Source organism: Rana temporaria, chromosome 5 (assembly GCF_905171775.1).
Source record: "Rana temporaria chromosome 5, aRanTem1.1, whole genome shotgun sequence".
Taxonomy (NCBI): domain Eukaryota; kingdom Metazoa; phylum Chordata; class Amphibia; order Anura; family Ranidae; genus Rana; species Rana temporaria.
The window spans coordinates 296,794,041-296,809,921 of NC_053493.1; the positions used below are offsets into that span (position 1 = coordinate 296,794,041).

Sequence of the window (15,881 nt, forward strand, 5' to 3'; positions counted from 1 at the left end):
TGATTTACTAAAACTGGAGAGCTGAAAATCTGGTGCAGTTCTGCATAGAAACCAATCCACTTTCAGTTTTTTATGTCAAAGCCTAATTGAACAAGCTGAAGTTAGCAACTGATTGGCTACCATGTACAGCTGCACCAGATTTTGCACTTTCCAGTTTTGCTAAAGTGGTGCTAAAGCTTATTTTATTTTTTAATCAAACGAAAAAAGAAAGAGGTTTATACCTTGCAAAGAACGGTCCCTTAGGCCTTTTTTTTATTTTTTTTAACTTAATTACATACCTGAGCCCAATTTCTATCCAGCAAAGTGCAAGGTTCTCTCGCCCCTCATTGGCTCAGATACAGCAATGGGAGAGCTGAAAATCTGGTGCAGTTCTGCATAGAAACCAATCCACTTTCAGTTTTTTATGTCAAAGCCTAATTGAACAAGCTGAAGTTAGCAACTGATTGGCTACCATGTACAGCTGCACCAGATTTTGCACTTTCCAGTTTTAGTAAATCAACCCCACTGTGTCATCTCTGAGATGGTAATACAGTGCAGGAAGAAGACCCTGGATAATGCCTGAACAAATATTACCATCATATTTATTCTTCTGGAGGAAGCAGATGAAGGCTTTGCCAGGAGGTGTACTGTAGTATGACCTATGGGGAGATAATAAATACTTGTGAGTGTTACACTTACCAAATAAATAGAATGCAAGCACTTTCAATGAAAAATATACCTGATTCTAGGCCTACTTTAAAGTGGTGCTAAAGCTTATTTTATTTTTTAATCAAACGAAAAAAGAAAGAGGTTTATACCTTGCAAAGAACGGTCCCTTAGGCCTTTTTTTTATTTTTTTTAACTTAATTACATACCTGAGCCCAATTTCTATCCAGCAAAGTGCAAGGTTCTCTCGCCCCTCATTGGCTCAGATACAGCAGTGGGAGCCATTGGCTCCCACTGCTGTCAATCAAAGCTGGTAATGAGGGATCTGTTTTATGAACACAAAGAGCAGGGCTGGGGATTAAGCACCTGCAAACGGCTTGCTATGGGGGCACTCAGCAGGGGGGGTGGAGCCAGGAGTGTCAGCGGGAGCCAGAGAAGAGGAGGAATGGGGCTGTTCTGTACAAAACCACAGCACAGAGCAGGTAAGTATAACATGTTTGCTATTTTAATTCAATAATAAAAAAAACATTCACAATCAATTTCAAGTATAAGAGAAGTTGCAACAGGCTTGCAAGGGTAAACTATCATGGATTTGGCACAATTTTCATTTAATTATAGTGGCCCAGATTCAGGTAGATTGGAGCAATATTTGCGTGGGCAAAGAGCAAAGATTTTTCTCTGCGCCCACGCAAATATTTCGATTTGCCCAGCGATTCACGGAGCAGTAGCTCCGTAAATTGCGCGGGCGCTATGCTAATTAGCCCTGCGTAAGGGCGCCTAATGTAAATGATCCCGCCGGGGGCGGGAATCATTTAAATTAGGCGCGCTCCCGCGCCGAGCGAACAGCGCATGCTCCGTCGGGAAACTTTCCCGACGTGCATTGCGGCAAATGACGTCGCAAGGACGTCATTTGCTTCTAAGTGAACGTGAATGGCGTCCAGCGCCATTCACGAATCACTTACGTAAACGACGTGAAATTTAAATTTCACGAGCGGGAAGCGCAGCTATACTTTAGCATTGGCTGCCCCTGCTATTAGCAGGAGCAACCTTGCGCTAAAGTCGCCGTACGGAAACTCCGTACCTTGCGTGCGCAGGGCCCGCGCAACTTTTGTGAATCGGTGGTAGTATGCAATTTGCATACTATACGCCGATCACAATGGCCGCGCCCCCTAGCGGCCAACGCAAGAATGCAGCCTGGGATGTGAAGGCATAAGGAGGCTTATGTCTGTCAGATCCTAGGCTGCAGTCGGTGTAACGAGGTTCCTGAATCAGGAGCACTCGTTACACCGGAGCAAGTAAGCACTTGCGCCGCGCAACCTATGGTTGCGCGGGCTCAAGTGCTTCTTGAATCTGGGCCAGTATGTTTTAAAGTTTTTAGGTTTTAAAATAATGTTTTATATATGTTTTTACTGTGTGTGTGTGTATATAAACATTTAATACATGCCAAATGATTTCCAGAGTAATTTAGGTTATCTAAAGAGACAGCACAACCAAAGCTTCCTACCTTCAGTTCCTGTGTCAATGAAACTTCAGAAAGAGCCATCTGTCTAGGGAGTCACTCTGACCCATTTACTAGCAGGGGTAACTTTCAACATGTGCTACTGAGCTCTGTAAACAATTGGATCTTTTTGCAACGATAGGGAGAAACTAAAACATATATTAAAATAAGTTTGAAGATCCACAAGATGACTGAAATGTTTTGCAGTAGTTTAGTTTACAGATCTGACCATAACAAATAAAAGAATGCATGAACAAAACCAATAAAGTTTTACTGTAAAAAAATAATCAAAGTATATAAAACCTGTCAAGCATTGTACATTTACAATATATGCATTTCCTCTTGCTTTGTATTAGTTACATTGTTTTATTTCCTTCAATAAAGGAACTATATAACTTAAAGCAGATGGTATCATTGCTAGAAATAGAACTCCAGAATTTAGCACTGCAAGGAAAGAGTGCTTTCAACTTAGTTACTGTGATATTTCCTTCATTTATGAGTGATTTCTCTGTGTCTGTCATCTGCAGAAGGGGTTATTCCTGGACAACCATCTGATCTCACTGTGACAGAAGCCACTAAAAACTATGTGGTGCTCAGCTGGAAGCCACCTGGTCTACGTGGTCATGAAGGTGTTATGTATTATGTGGAAAAGGTGATAACACATTGGTACACATAGTATTATAATCTGGAGTTTGTTTGTCTGTATACCACATTGCATTTTAATAAAAATGGAGAAAATACATTGGAGCTGTTTCAATCAGTATAATATAAACTGCTGTCATTCTTAGTAAGGAGTAGAAAATTAAAGCCTATCTCCACCTTTTGGGCCCAATTATAGCTTACATCTGGTTCTTCTCCCCCTCGGACGTGGTCACTTTTTACTTTTGTGTCTGGCTGTGCAGGCTTCATTCATTCACAGAGATCTATGAATGAACTACAAGTCCCATCTTCCACGACTAGTTTTGTGGAACAGGTATGTGGTGACCACCACTCTCATAGTCCATTGACACATCCTCAATCTCTCTAACCTGTACCTTGTTATGGACTAGGAGACGAAAGAAGAGTCTACAGGAGGCCAAGGATTGCACCCACAATCCACTGTTTGCAGTGCTTTTCTGGCTGATCTGCAGAAAATATAAAATAAATACACATTTAGTTTTTCTGCAAATAAATTTGCATTCATAATTTTTTTTGTAAAAAGTGGCCTTCAGGAAAATATTGGGTTGCAATTTTTATTTGATCCACTATAAATGTTTTCCTCTCGTTTGCTTTTCCTGTTAACCTAATTTTTTAAATTGGGGTTTATATAAATGATACCATCTCACATAAACAGTACCTCCTCGTAGCTACAGTTTATTAAACAATGCTTCTTTTTTGCAATTTATAATAAAGGAGCTTAAATATAATACCCCTTTTCCTCATTTTCTACGACTGTTATACAGACATACACTTACAGAGTAATAAGTTAAACACTTTCAGTGAATTACAGCCAAAATATTTGTATTATTAATTGCTTTGCAGAGTGTGGCTGGCACAGAGAACTGGCAGAGAGTCAATACCGAGATACCAGTCAAGTCTCCAAGATTTGCTCTGTTTGATCTGGCTGAGGGAAAGTCTTACAGCTTCAGAGTGCGATCTTGCAATTCTGCAGGAGTTGGAGAACCGTCAGAGGCTACTGAGGCTACGGTTGTAGGTGATAAACTTGGTAAGTGTTCTAAACGTTAGGCCTGAATATGGAATTATTTTGTGCAAGAGCGTTATTTTACAATGACAATTTGTCTGTTTTTGATGGACTTTCATCAAGTGGTAAGAACAAAATAAGTACACACTTTACCTCTGTAATTTTTGGGTCTTTCAACAATCATTTTCTAGATATTCCTAATGCTCCCAGCAATATTGTGCCCACAAGAAATACAGACACTTCTGTGGTCATTACATGGACAGCATCTAAGGAATCCAGAGAGTTGGTGGGATACTACATCGAGGCCAGTATCACAGGGTCAGACGTTTGGGAACCATGCAACAACAACCCAGTGAAAGGCACTAGGTAAGATAATACTATATTGTTACTACTGGACTTTGACAGGTCATATTTGCAGGTCACACAGCCACTCCAAGGATTGGAAACACAAATCACAAATACAGGAGCCCGTCCTCCTCTAAAACGACGTGGTGACATCAGTACGGGCACGTACTGATGTCACCATGTCGTTTTAGGCCCCGTACACACGACTGAGTTTCTCGGCAGAATTCAGCCAGAAACTCGGTTCAGAGCTGAATTCTGCCGAGAAACCCGGCCGTGTGTACACTTTCGGCCGAGGAAGCCGACGAGGACCTCGGCGAGGAAATAGAGAACATGTTCTCTATTTCCTCGTTGTTCAATGGCAAAAGTCGGCCCGCCGAGTTCCTCGGTGGCTGCCACACTGAACTAGACGAGGAACTCGATGGGTTTGGCACGTTGAGTTCCTCGGTCGTGTGTACGGGGCCTTAGAGGAGGACGGGCTCCTGTATTTGCCAGCCGGCATTTGTTTTTAATACGATTTTCTTCTACCTGACATGTAAGTGCAATACTATATTTTTTAATAAATTTATGAGACTGTATCACGCTATGGTCAGCTTTTTTTCCCTTTGAGCATATGACTGAATTACGGACACGCAATATACAAGACACCTAGGGGAGACTTCTAGCCATCCAGTCTGCTTCCTGTGTGCTCGAGGGATCAGCATTGCAAGCTTAAGGCTGTGGCTGGGTTATAGCCAAATGTCCTTTATGCTTGCCATTTGGTAAGCAGGTCTAAGTTACGGTGGTTGGTCACTTTTTCTTTATGTGGAGTCACTGTGGTGCCATTTAAGGAGGACTGGTTCTTCATATGGACTATTTACTGGTTCTTCATATGGACTATTTACTCGCTCAAGTTTCCATTATCATATACTGTATTTAATCTTTAATTTACTTGGCGCAGCTTTTCCCCCTTCCCTGTCAATAAGTGGCGGCTGCTCTCCTCCTTCTGACAGCCCGGGACACAAAAAACACATACAGGTCCCCAACTGCTGACCAACAAGAGGCGGAGCCCGGGCAGCAAAACAAGTGGCCGCCAATAGGGATCGAGCTGCTGCCAACTCCCCTGCCGCATGGCCCAGCCCGCAGTAGGTCACGGACCAGCACCAGTCCGCATTCGGGTGGTTTGGGACCCCGGCTTTATGAGTTGGCTTTATCCTAGGTGGTAATCAGATAGGGTAACCCTAAAAAGGAAATAACTACCGTTGTGATTTTTTTCTAGAGAACCCATAGTGCCATGGGAATACTTTGTCATTTATGAAATGTTTGTTTTTAAAACAAGGATTTATATACAGTAGTCAGTATGACACAGAAGTAAAATATTACAACCACTTGTTGATTATATATGTGATTCTGCACTTTCAGAGAGGGGGCGCACTCACACGCTGCTTCTGCTGTCATTTGTCACATGCGTGGGAGTGACGTCATCGCGGCTCCACCAGTCACAGTGCCGGAGCCCGCGAACCCAGAAGTAACTCTAGGTAAGTATTCCATAATGAGCTAGTATGCGATGCATACCAGCTCATTATTCATTTTTCTTGCAGGGTTTTTTTCTTGAGGTTTACAACCTTTTTAATACAGAGTGCTACTATAAAAGTTTGTTTGTAGAGCACGCTGGGCTTTCCAATAACAGTGTCATACATTGCTTTCCTATTTGTTGCCACCCTCTGTTTAAAGGGGTTGTAAAGGTAAAACATTTTTTCCCTAAATAGCTTCCTTTATCCTAGTGCAGTCCTCCTTCACTTACCTCATCCTTTGATTTTGCTTTTAAATGTCCTTATTTCTTCTGAGAAATCCTCACTTCCTGTTCTTCTGTCTGTAACTCCACACAGTAATGCAAGGCTTTCTCCCTGGTGTGGTGAAAGCCTCTTGAGGGGGTGAGCAGGAGTGTCAGGACGCCCAACACACAGCTTCTTTCTCTATCTGCAAAGTAGAGAGTGTCCTGACTTCCCTGCTCGCCCCCTCCCCCCTCAAGAGGCTTTCTCCACACCAGGGAGAAAGCCTCGCATTACTGCTGGTTGAAAGTGGTAAATCTGAAATAATAAAGTGATTCTGGTGGCACATTTCTCCTACCTTAGATTCACTCCAGCATTGCAGCCAGGGGCGGACTGACAGCTCATGGGGCCCCCCGGGCTATAGAAGATTATGGGGCCCTCGGGCAATAGGAGATCTTTACATAATGTCCCTGGTTTTACTGAGGCTGGCAACCCTGATGGGGGCCCCCCAGTGGCATGGGGCCCTCGGGCAGTGCCTGAGTGCCCGAATGGTCAGTCCGCTCCAGCATTGCAGCCTTAATCAGTCTACTTAGTAGTTACTACTTTCAGGATTGTTGGATGCCTGTATTCCTCTCCACACAGGTTTGGTACTCCATCTTCTAAATCTTTACAGGACTCAGCAGTGACCTAGGGGTCAGAGGAAGAAACCACAGGGCACAGGCACCCAACACTACTGGAAGTATTTAATGCCAAAGACACTGATAGAGGTTGCAGCATTGAAATGGAGGGAGGGGAGGTAGGACATGCAGAGAGGTGTAATAACTCTTATATTGCGGGACACTTACATCTTTTTTTTTTTTTATAACTTGACAGAATCACTTTAATGTGTACATAATGTTTCTATCTTGAATGTTTACTGTTTTAATTGAATACTAGTTCTTGAAAAGCAAATGAATAGTTGAATTACCTAGGTACTTCACGATTTTATGTTCCCTACGAATTGTTAGAGACTAATTGATTTATAGTATCTCTACATAGCTCACTAATGTCGGTTGATGTTGTTTATTTATGTTTCAAATAATTCACTTGTACGACATTCTTCTGCATTAAACTTGAAAAACCAATAAAAACTATTGAAACAAAAAAAAAGAAATACAATTTAAATTTGTACTTTGTATATGAAAAACACAATAGATTCCTTGTAATGCTATATATTGGTATATAAATAAAATGAGCATGTTATTGTCTGCTATGCACAGATTTATTTGCCATGGTCTTCTCACTGGTGAAAATTACATCTTCCGGGTCCGGGCTGTGAATGCAGCAGGACTCAGTGACTACTCCTCTGATTCTGAGGCAATAGAAGTTAAAGCTGCAATTGGTAAGTCACTTTATGACAACTATTTCCCAAAGCGATTTTCATCTCCTATGTTTCTAATTGCTTTTCTCCTCATTACTATAATTATTTTTTAAAGGAATCATTGCTATTGCTTTGCAGTATCACCAACATCACCATTTCAGATACTGATTCCCCACCTGTTTTTTTTTAATCCTTCATCACAATCCAGTCATTGTTAATCTTTGATGTTACCTCTGTACACATTCCATCACCTCTCCTTGTATTTTACATTACCCACAATGGCAGGACACCATCTCCTTCATATTATGGTATCCATGTTGATGGTAATCCAGGCTTTATGGTTCTGTTCACACTGCTAACCATCTTGTTCTTCTACTTATCCATAATCTTCTCCGTAAGCATAGCTGCATGCTTTTAACATTTCTTACCATAGTGCATGAGATACACTCACATGAACATGTTTGTTATTATGTTCATTTCTTTATCTTGTATTATGTGCTGCATTGAAAATGTATATAAAAAGAAAAATTTTAGTAAATGCACATTTTTCAAACGTTAAATGTTTTTTTTTTTTTTTTATAGGTCATTAATACGGGATATAACGTATAGATTTGCGTATGTGTATATATACTGTGTGTATATATATATATATATATATATATATATACACACAGTGCCGATCCTGACCTCCCCGGGGCCCTAAGCAAAATGACATGTCACGTTAAAGTTGAAAAGCAGGGGGGGCTGCAGAAAATGACATGTCACATTAAAGTTGAGAAGCGGGGGGGGGTTTGGGCCCTGCCGACATGTCACATTAAAGATTAAAGTTCAGAAGCGGGGGGAGGGGGTGTTCTGCTGTCGGAAATTACATCTTACATTAAAGCATTAAAGTGAGAAGCGTGGGGTGCTGACTTCTTACCTCTTCTCCCATGCAGCCAGTGAGTTGAGAAGCGGGGTGAGGGGCCGAATGACTTTTTACCAGGCGGGGCCTCAAGTAATTTTGGGGGGCCCTACGCAGCTTTGCGGGGCCCTAAGCGGCTTGCATAGTGAGCCTATAGGGCAGATCGGCCATGTATACACAGTGCTGTGAAAAGTATTTGCCCCTTCCTGATTTTTTATTTGTTTTGCATATTTCTCACCCTTAAATAATTCAGATCATCAAACAAATAATTTTAATATTACACAAAGATAACCCGAGTAAATCCATGATGCCGTTTTTAAATTATTATTTGATTTATTAGGGAAAACAAGCTGTTCAAACCTGCCTGACCCTATGTGAAAAAGTAATTGCCCCCTCCCATGCTGAATCATGAATACGCTATGATTACCAAAAAATTTTGGAATGCTGAGTAAATTTCACTTGCCACACCCAGGCCTTATTACTGCCAGACCTGTTGAATCAAGAAATCACATAAATAGAAGCTGTCTGACAAAGTGAAGCACGCTAAAAGATCACAAAAAGCCACACATCATGCCACAATTTAAAAAAATTCAAGAACTGATTAAAAAAAAGGTAATGTTCATGTATCGGTCTAGGAGCTATTTCAAAGCCATTTCTAAGGCTTTGAAACTCCAGTGAACCACGTGGGGAGAGCCATTATCCATGAATAGAGATAACTTGAAACACTGGTGAACCTTCCCAGGAGTGGCCGTCCTACAAAAAATTACTCCAAGAGCATGACGACGACTCATCCAGGAGGTCATAAAAGAACCCAAAACAACATCTAAAGAACTGCAGTCCTCACTTGTCTCAGGTAAGGTCAGTGTTCATGATTCAACAATAAGAAAGAGACTGGGCAAAAATGGCATCCATGGGAGAGTTCCAAGGCCAAAGCCACTGCTGACCAAAAAGAAAACAGGCTCATCTCACATTTCCGAAAAAACATCTTGGTTATCCCCAAGACTTTTAGGCAAATATTCTGTGGACTGATGAGACAAAAATGTTACTTTTTGGAAGGTGTGCATCCCGTTGCATCTGGCATAAAACTAATACAGCATTTCATAACAAGAACATCATACCAACAGGTGGTGATAGCGTGATGGTCTGGGGCTGCTTTGCAGCTTCAGGACCTGGATGACTTACCATAATTGTTAGAACCATGAATTCTGAACACTACCAGAAAATCCTAAAGGAGAATGTCCGGCCATCAGTTTGCGTCCTCAAGCTCAAGTGCACTTGGGTTATGCAGCAGGACAATGATCCAAAACACAACAGCAAGTCCACCTCCAAATGGTTCAAACAAAGCAAAATGTAGGATTCAAAGCCAATTGAGATGCTGTATCATGAACTTACACAGGCTGTCCTTGCTGGAAAATCCTCCAATGTGGCTGAATTAAAACAATTCTGTAAAGAAGAGTGGACCAAAATTGCTCCACAGCAATGTGAAAGATTGTTAGTTTGTTAGACAATTACTTGACATAAAGCCAGGCAGGCTTGGATAGCTTTTCTGCCTTAAAGGGGTTGTAAAGGATATTTGTTCCCCCTAAATAGCTTCCTTTACCTTAGTGCAGTCCTGCTTCACTTACCTCATCCTTCCATTTTGCTTTTAAATGTCCTTATTTCTTCTGAGAAATGCTCACTTCCTGTTCTTCTGTCTGTAACTCACCACAGTAATGCAAGGCTTTCTTCCTGGTGTGGAGAAAGCCTCTTGAGGGGGTGAGTGAGAGTGTCAGGACGCCCACTAACACACAGCTTCTTTCTCTATCTGCAAAGTAGAGAGTGTCCTGACTTGCTTGCTCGCCCCCTCCCCCCTCAAGAGGCTTTCTCCACACCAGGAAGAAAGCCTTGCATTACGGTGTGTAGTTACAGACAGAAGAACAGGAAGTGAGCATTTCTCAGAAGAAATAAGGACATTTAAAAGCAAAATTGAAGGATGAGGAAAGTGATGGAGGACTACACTAAGGTAAAGGAAGCTATTTAGGGGGAAAAAAATTCCTTTACAACCCCTTTAATAAATGAAACCATCATTTAAAAACTGAATTTTGTATTTCCTGTATTGTACTTCCCCACTGTGAGAATATAATAACTTAGCGGCGAAGCATTCCCCTATCCACATCGAATGTGTGGATGGGGAGTTGGGTCAGTTTTTTTTGTTCAACCCACTGGTATAATCTGTAGGCTGCTTTACTGTATCTATGAGGCAGCAGGACAGAACTGCAGAGCACCTTTGGCCCCCCACCTTCGCTTCTTCATAACATAGGGGGTGGTATTCTGTAGTCTACAGAGAAAACTGGGAACAGAAGTAGCTGATAACAGTCAGCAGAGGAAATTATTAGCCCACAAGTTTTATGGCAGGATCAGTATCAATATGAATCAAAATATTAATTGCATTTACATTATATGTCATATTGTGTTTTTGAAGGGGGAGTTTTTATGGCCCCCGAAACACTTTGGCTGCTTGTAATGTAAACCAATAAATTAGATTGGACTTTTTAATATTTGCTCTGATGCTTCTTCCATTGGTGCATGTTTTTTGCTGATAACTTGCCAGGCACCCATATGAGGGATCCCTGTCTATTGTGAACGGCCTAACATAAGCTAGTGAGCTCCCTGAATGTGAATCCCATGCTTGGAAGCATTGAACTTCATTTTTTTCAGCACGTCGTGTGTTTTACGTCACCGCGTTCTGACACGATCGGTATTTTAACCGATGGTGTGTAGGCACATCAGACCATCAGTCAGCTTCATCGGTTAACCGATGAAACGGTCCTTCAGTCCGTTTTCATCGGTTATGACCGATCGTGTGTACGCGGCCTCAAAGTCTAACTAAACCCAGGACCCTGCATTCAATATATCTGGTCTCCCACAGTACACAGAACATGGAAATGCAATTATTTTAGTAAATATAAACTGCTAAATACCTTTTCTCATCGGCAGTATATAGCAGTCTTGTGACTTCTATCTGTTCCTTATGAAGCTTGTGGGAGGATTTTTCATACTGCACTGAGCTGTCCTATGAGACTGCAGGGCTCTAGGCCCTCTGTTTGGACATGTCTGGACAGTGCTGATTGGCCCTGTACTGATCACATGCACTCTCCCAAGAAGAAAAAAACCTCTCTAGCAAAACACATCAAACTGAGCATGTGCAGCCTGACTCCATAGACTGTGTTATCCAGACATGTTGCATAGGGGCCTAAGTTACAGAAATTGCAGCTGTTCCATGGGGGCCAAGATCCTGCGATAGTTGCCAGTCAAAGAGAAGCTGCCTGGGCAGGTGCAGAATATAGAGATGTTTTCTCATGTGTCCTCTACACTTGGTCATTCTCTGATGTCACATGTGGAAGTTTCCCTCAATTCTAAACCAAGCTAGGTAACCTATTTGTGTAGCTCTGCAAGATCATTTGCCTACAAAAAAATGTGCATGTTAATTAAGGAGTAGAAAAAGTAGGCTGAGGGCCACTACGAGGGACCCTTGTCCAATATTTTCACTGAAACCAATACCTATATAACTAGCTACAATAGAGAATAAAGGTTACTGGCACACAGAGGTTATGTAGGTCCAGCAAGCAAAAAATGTCTAGAAATTCCAATAGTCAGGGTAGAGAGTAATCCATAAAATGTCACTGGTCCGTGGTAGTGGGGGGTACAAGAAAGGAAGGCATGGGACTACCTGCAGCTGCTATCCTCAGAATTGTGACTGGCTCTGTATAAACCAAGAGGAAATTAAACAAAGGGGGAAGGAAGGGCCAGCTAAGTCTAGTATCCTAGTTAAAAGTTTTAATGGCAAAATAATTAAAAACTCTTGCAAGAGGTAAAATATAAATGCGCTCATCTGGTATCGGAGTCTGTGGATGTGGATATTCCTAAAACTGTCCTGTAGGATATCTGGCATCTGTTCCAGCTCCTGGGAGGAGAGATGACAGTCTCAGGAGCCTGTAGAAGGAGCCAGATGCTCCAAGCGCAAAGCCATGTTTCTCCTCTAATCTGGCAACTCCTATCCTTCTGGTGATGTCACTTCCGCTGTGTGTTCCACGCTCATCAGAGTGGCTTTGTGGGGCTCCTCCAGGCTCCCGAGACAGTCATCTCTCTTCCCAGCAGCCGGAATAGGGGTTTTGAAGAAGCACAATGTATGTGTGAAACCTCGTCGCCCCTTGGTCCGTTGTTTTAGTCCTAGTAGCAGTCTTTCAAAAAACCTGCTGGGCGGATGTTGGTGTGCAGGTACTTTTTCTCACTTGGTCTACATGTTCACGGTTGTGAGCCGGAGCTAGCACCCAGCCCTTCCTTTTTGATGGATTATCATACTCATCTGGAGCAGAAATCTGTCTCATTTCTCCAGCCGGAACACAAGCCAGCGGTCCTGCAGGATGATTTTAGGAGCATCCACAGACTCTGATACCAGATGGCCGCATTTATATTGTACCTCTTGTGAGTGTTTTTTTTGTTGTTGTAATTCCTTTATTTTCAAAACAGAAAAATTAAGAAACACAGCATGATTAAGATAACAATGCAAAACTCTCAGTTAAGTACAAATGCCGACCGGCCTAACTGAACACAATGTTAATGGGCAAGTAAAACATGTAAAAAATGAAAATGGCCGCAGTGTACAAAGCCTGTATGGCAGATATGGGAGACCAAAAACATAGATTCATGTGCATAAAGCTGTGCATCTATAGTTTAACAAAGTGATACACTGTACTGTGAAGTGTGCCTCCTGGTGGCCAACTGGACCCAGAATTGAGAAAATGAGACTGAGCTAATGTAAAACAGGATATTCACCTGCCTGATGGGGCCCCCTAGTGGCATGGGGCCCTCGGGCAGTGCCCGAGTGACTCAATGGTCAGTCCACCCCTGTTCACCTGTGAAGCCTCGTACACATGTCCGAGTTCCTCGGCAAAGACCAGCAAGAAACTTGCTGGGAGATATTTTTTTGCCGAGGAAACCGGTCGTGTGTACATTTTCGTCGAGGAAACTGTCGAGAAACTCGACGAGCCAAAAAGAGAGCAAGTTCTCTATTTCCTCGACGGGAATTGAGAAACTTGCCTTGTCGAGTTCCACGACAGCCTGACAAGGAACTTGACGAGGAAAACGATGTGTTTCACCCGTCGAAGTTCCTCGTTCGTGTATGCGAGGCCTGAGACTTTTTAATTATTTTGCCATTAAAACTTTTAACCAGGATGCTACACTAGCGCTTCCTTCCCCGTTTGTTTTCTTTTCTCCATATAACTAGCTAGGTCACCAAACTCAGGCCAAGTTCCCTATAGCAACGCAGGTTCCACAGTATGTATAGCAAGCATGAAGAGTATGCTTAGATTGATCATATGTATAATACAGCCTAGTTTATCTCTGCATTGCCAAATGTGCCGATTTTGGCCCTTATGTGTTAATGCAGGGATAGGGATATTTAGTTTGCCAGGTAGACTGGGAGATATAGTGAAGGTACTGCAGATAAAGCTTGTGCAAATGGTATAATTGCTTTAAATATATTCAATATGTTTTGGGAATTTTGTGCATGTACATTACAGTTTAATAACTGGTATTAGGAAAGTGTATGCAAATTTAATGCAGCACAAATACAAGGCCATAATGATCACTCATAGTGTTAGTAAATGAATTTTCAGCCTGTGCTATGCTGATAAGCGCTTTTTCTAATAATGCCTGCATTCATGTGATCCTTCCATAACTTCAACATATTTCTCTTCCTTGCTGTCAACGAAATATGTGCATGTTTAATTGTGCTGTTTGTTGGTTTGTTCTAGACACTGCGCAAAAGGAGGAACTTTTACCGCATTTATCCATGCCTCCATTGCTCACTGTCTCTATTATGAACAATTGAATGTACAATGAAATTAACAATATCTTTGTTATCTTCTGGATGCTGTAGGGGGAGGATTACCACATGGTGCGTGCCCTGATCTGAATGCTATTGCTGATGGACTAACAGACTCCCCTGCATGCCGGGCAGTCAGGCATGAGTCCACACAGCATTCCCCCACCACAGCTGCATTGCCAGATTGCAGTGCTAATCCCCAAAACACCTCAGCCAGTACATGTGGTATATCTGGATCTTCAGGAGTAAGTAATATAAGTGCCAGTAGTGAGTCCTTGGCTCCCACACACTCACCACAAAATGGAGAACCAGAGCAGCAAAGTAAGTGTGATAACAAGAACTTATGAAAACAGACTGCGTGTGCCATGAGCAGCCAGTCATTAGCAGTGCAGGAAACAACTGCTTATCATTCTTCCTCCATATCACTGATGTCACCCATCACTCTAATTTTAACAGAAATAAACTCACGAGTCTACTGGCACCATCTAAGCATGAAAAAAATTCATGAAGGATGTAGCAAAAATGTGAAAAATAATGGCAATGAATCTAATCATAAATAACAATCTGAGCAGTAATTATTTAATACAAATGTATTAGTACTTCTGAGACATAACCATTGGTTTTAATAATTGGGTGTTATGTTAGTCAGAATTTACCAGCCCAACAACCCTGGTATGGGATGTCACTAACAAGAGATCATTTTTACAGCATATACATTGAAAGTTAGAACGGAGTCGACCTGTACACCAGGCCTTTACTGGTATTCCAGTGATGTCACAAAGAAATAGTTTATTTTAATAGTATATTTTCCCTATATCTTACCTTATACAGAAATGTGGACTGTTGTATTCCATCAGAAATCATCTCCATAGATGCCTTCCTATGCTAAAGTCCTAGATTTGAATTCTAAAAGGAACACTGCCATAGTGTATGCATGTTCTCCCCTATGTTTGCGGAGATATCGTCCACTTACAATTCTACTAGTGTGTATGTCTGAATGACAACAGTAGATTCTCTAGGATTCTCTAGAATGCGTGGAAATAGTTTTATGCATTCTGTAAAGCACAGCAGAGTCTGCCAGCACTACATAAATAAATAGAGATAATTCTAATTATTATTATACAGGATTTATATAGCGCCAACAGTTTACACTGCGCTTTACAATTTGAAGGTAGACAGTACAAATACAATACACTTTAATGCAAGAGGAATCAGAGGGCCCTGCTCCCTAGAGCTTACAATCTAAGACAACTCTAATGCCAGAAGTAAAACAAAAAAAAAAAGAGTTTGGCAACCTTAAAAGATGGAACTAGCAATGGAATTGCACCAGCATGGGGATGTAAAATAATGTGTTGGCTAAGTCCTAAACTTCTGAAAAGTCACATTTTGTAATTCAATAATTTCTTTCCCATTTATTTTTTTATAGAATAATTATACACATAGAAAAAATAAACTAATATGCTAAAGATATATAGCTAGATTCAGGTAGGGCGGCGCATCTTTCAGGCGGCGTAGCATATCATATTTACGCTACGCCGCCGGAAGTCAGAGAGGCCAGTGCTGTATTCACAAAGCACTTGCCTCCTAAGTTGCGGCGTAGCGTAAATGGGGCCGGCGTAAGTGCGCCTAATTCAAATGAGGACGAGGGGGCGTGTTTTATGTAAATGATTGGTGACGTGATTGACGTTTTTTTACGAACCGCGCATGCGCCGTCCGTGTACATATCCCAGTGTGCATTGCCCCAAAGTACGCCGCAAGGACGTATTGGTTTCGACGTGAGCGTAAATTACGTCCAGCCCCATTTACGGACGACTTAGGCAAACGACGTAAAAATTTC

The 15,881-nt window shown here is 41.8% G+C and overlaps 1 protein-coding gene across 3 annotated transcripts in view; it reads left to right on the top strand.

Annotated features, from left to right (window-relative positions):
- The window catches only part of MYOM1 (myomesin 1), a 143,927-nt gene that overhangs the window by 82,867 nt on the left and 45,179 nt on the right, over nt 1-15,881 (top strand). For all 3 annotated transcript variants that reach the window (XM_040354024.1, XM_040354026.1, XM_040354025.1), the window contains 4 exons: nt 2,671-2,795; nt 3,665-3,848; nt 4,016-4,190; nt 7,177-7,298. In XM_040354024.1, coding sequence (XP_040209958.1) covers nt 2,671-2,795; nt 3,665-3,848; nt 4,016-4,190; nt 7,177-7,298 — 606 coding nt within the window. The remainder of the gene's footprint in view (nt 1-2,670; nt 2,796-3,664; nt 3,849-4,015; nt 4,191-7,176; nt 7,299-15,881) is intronic.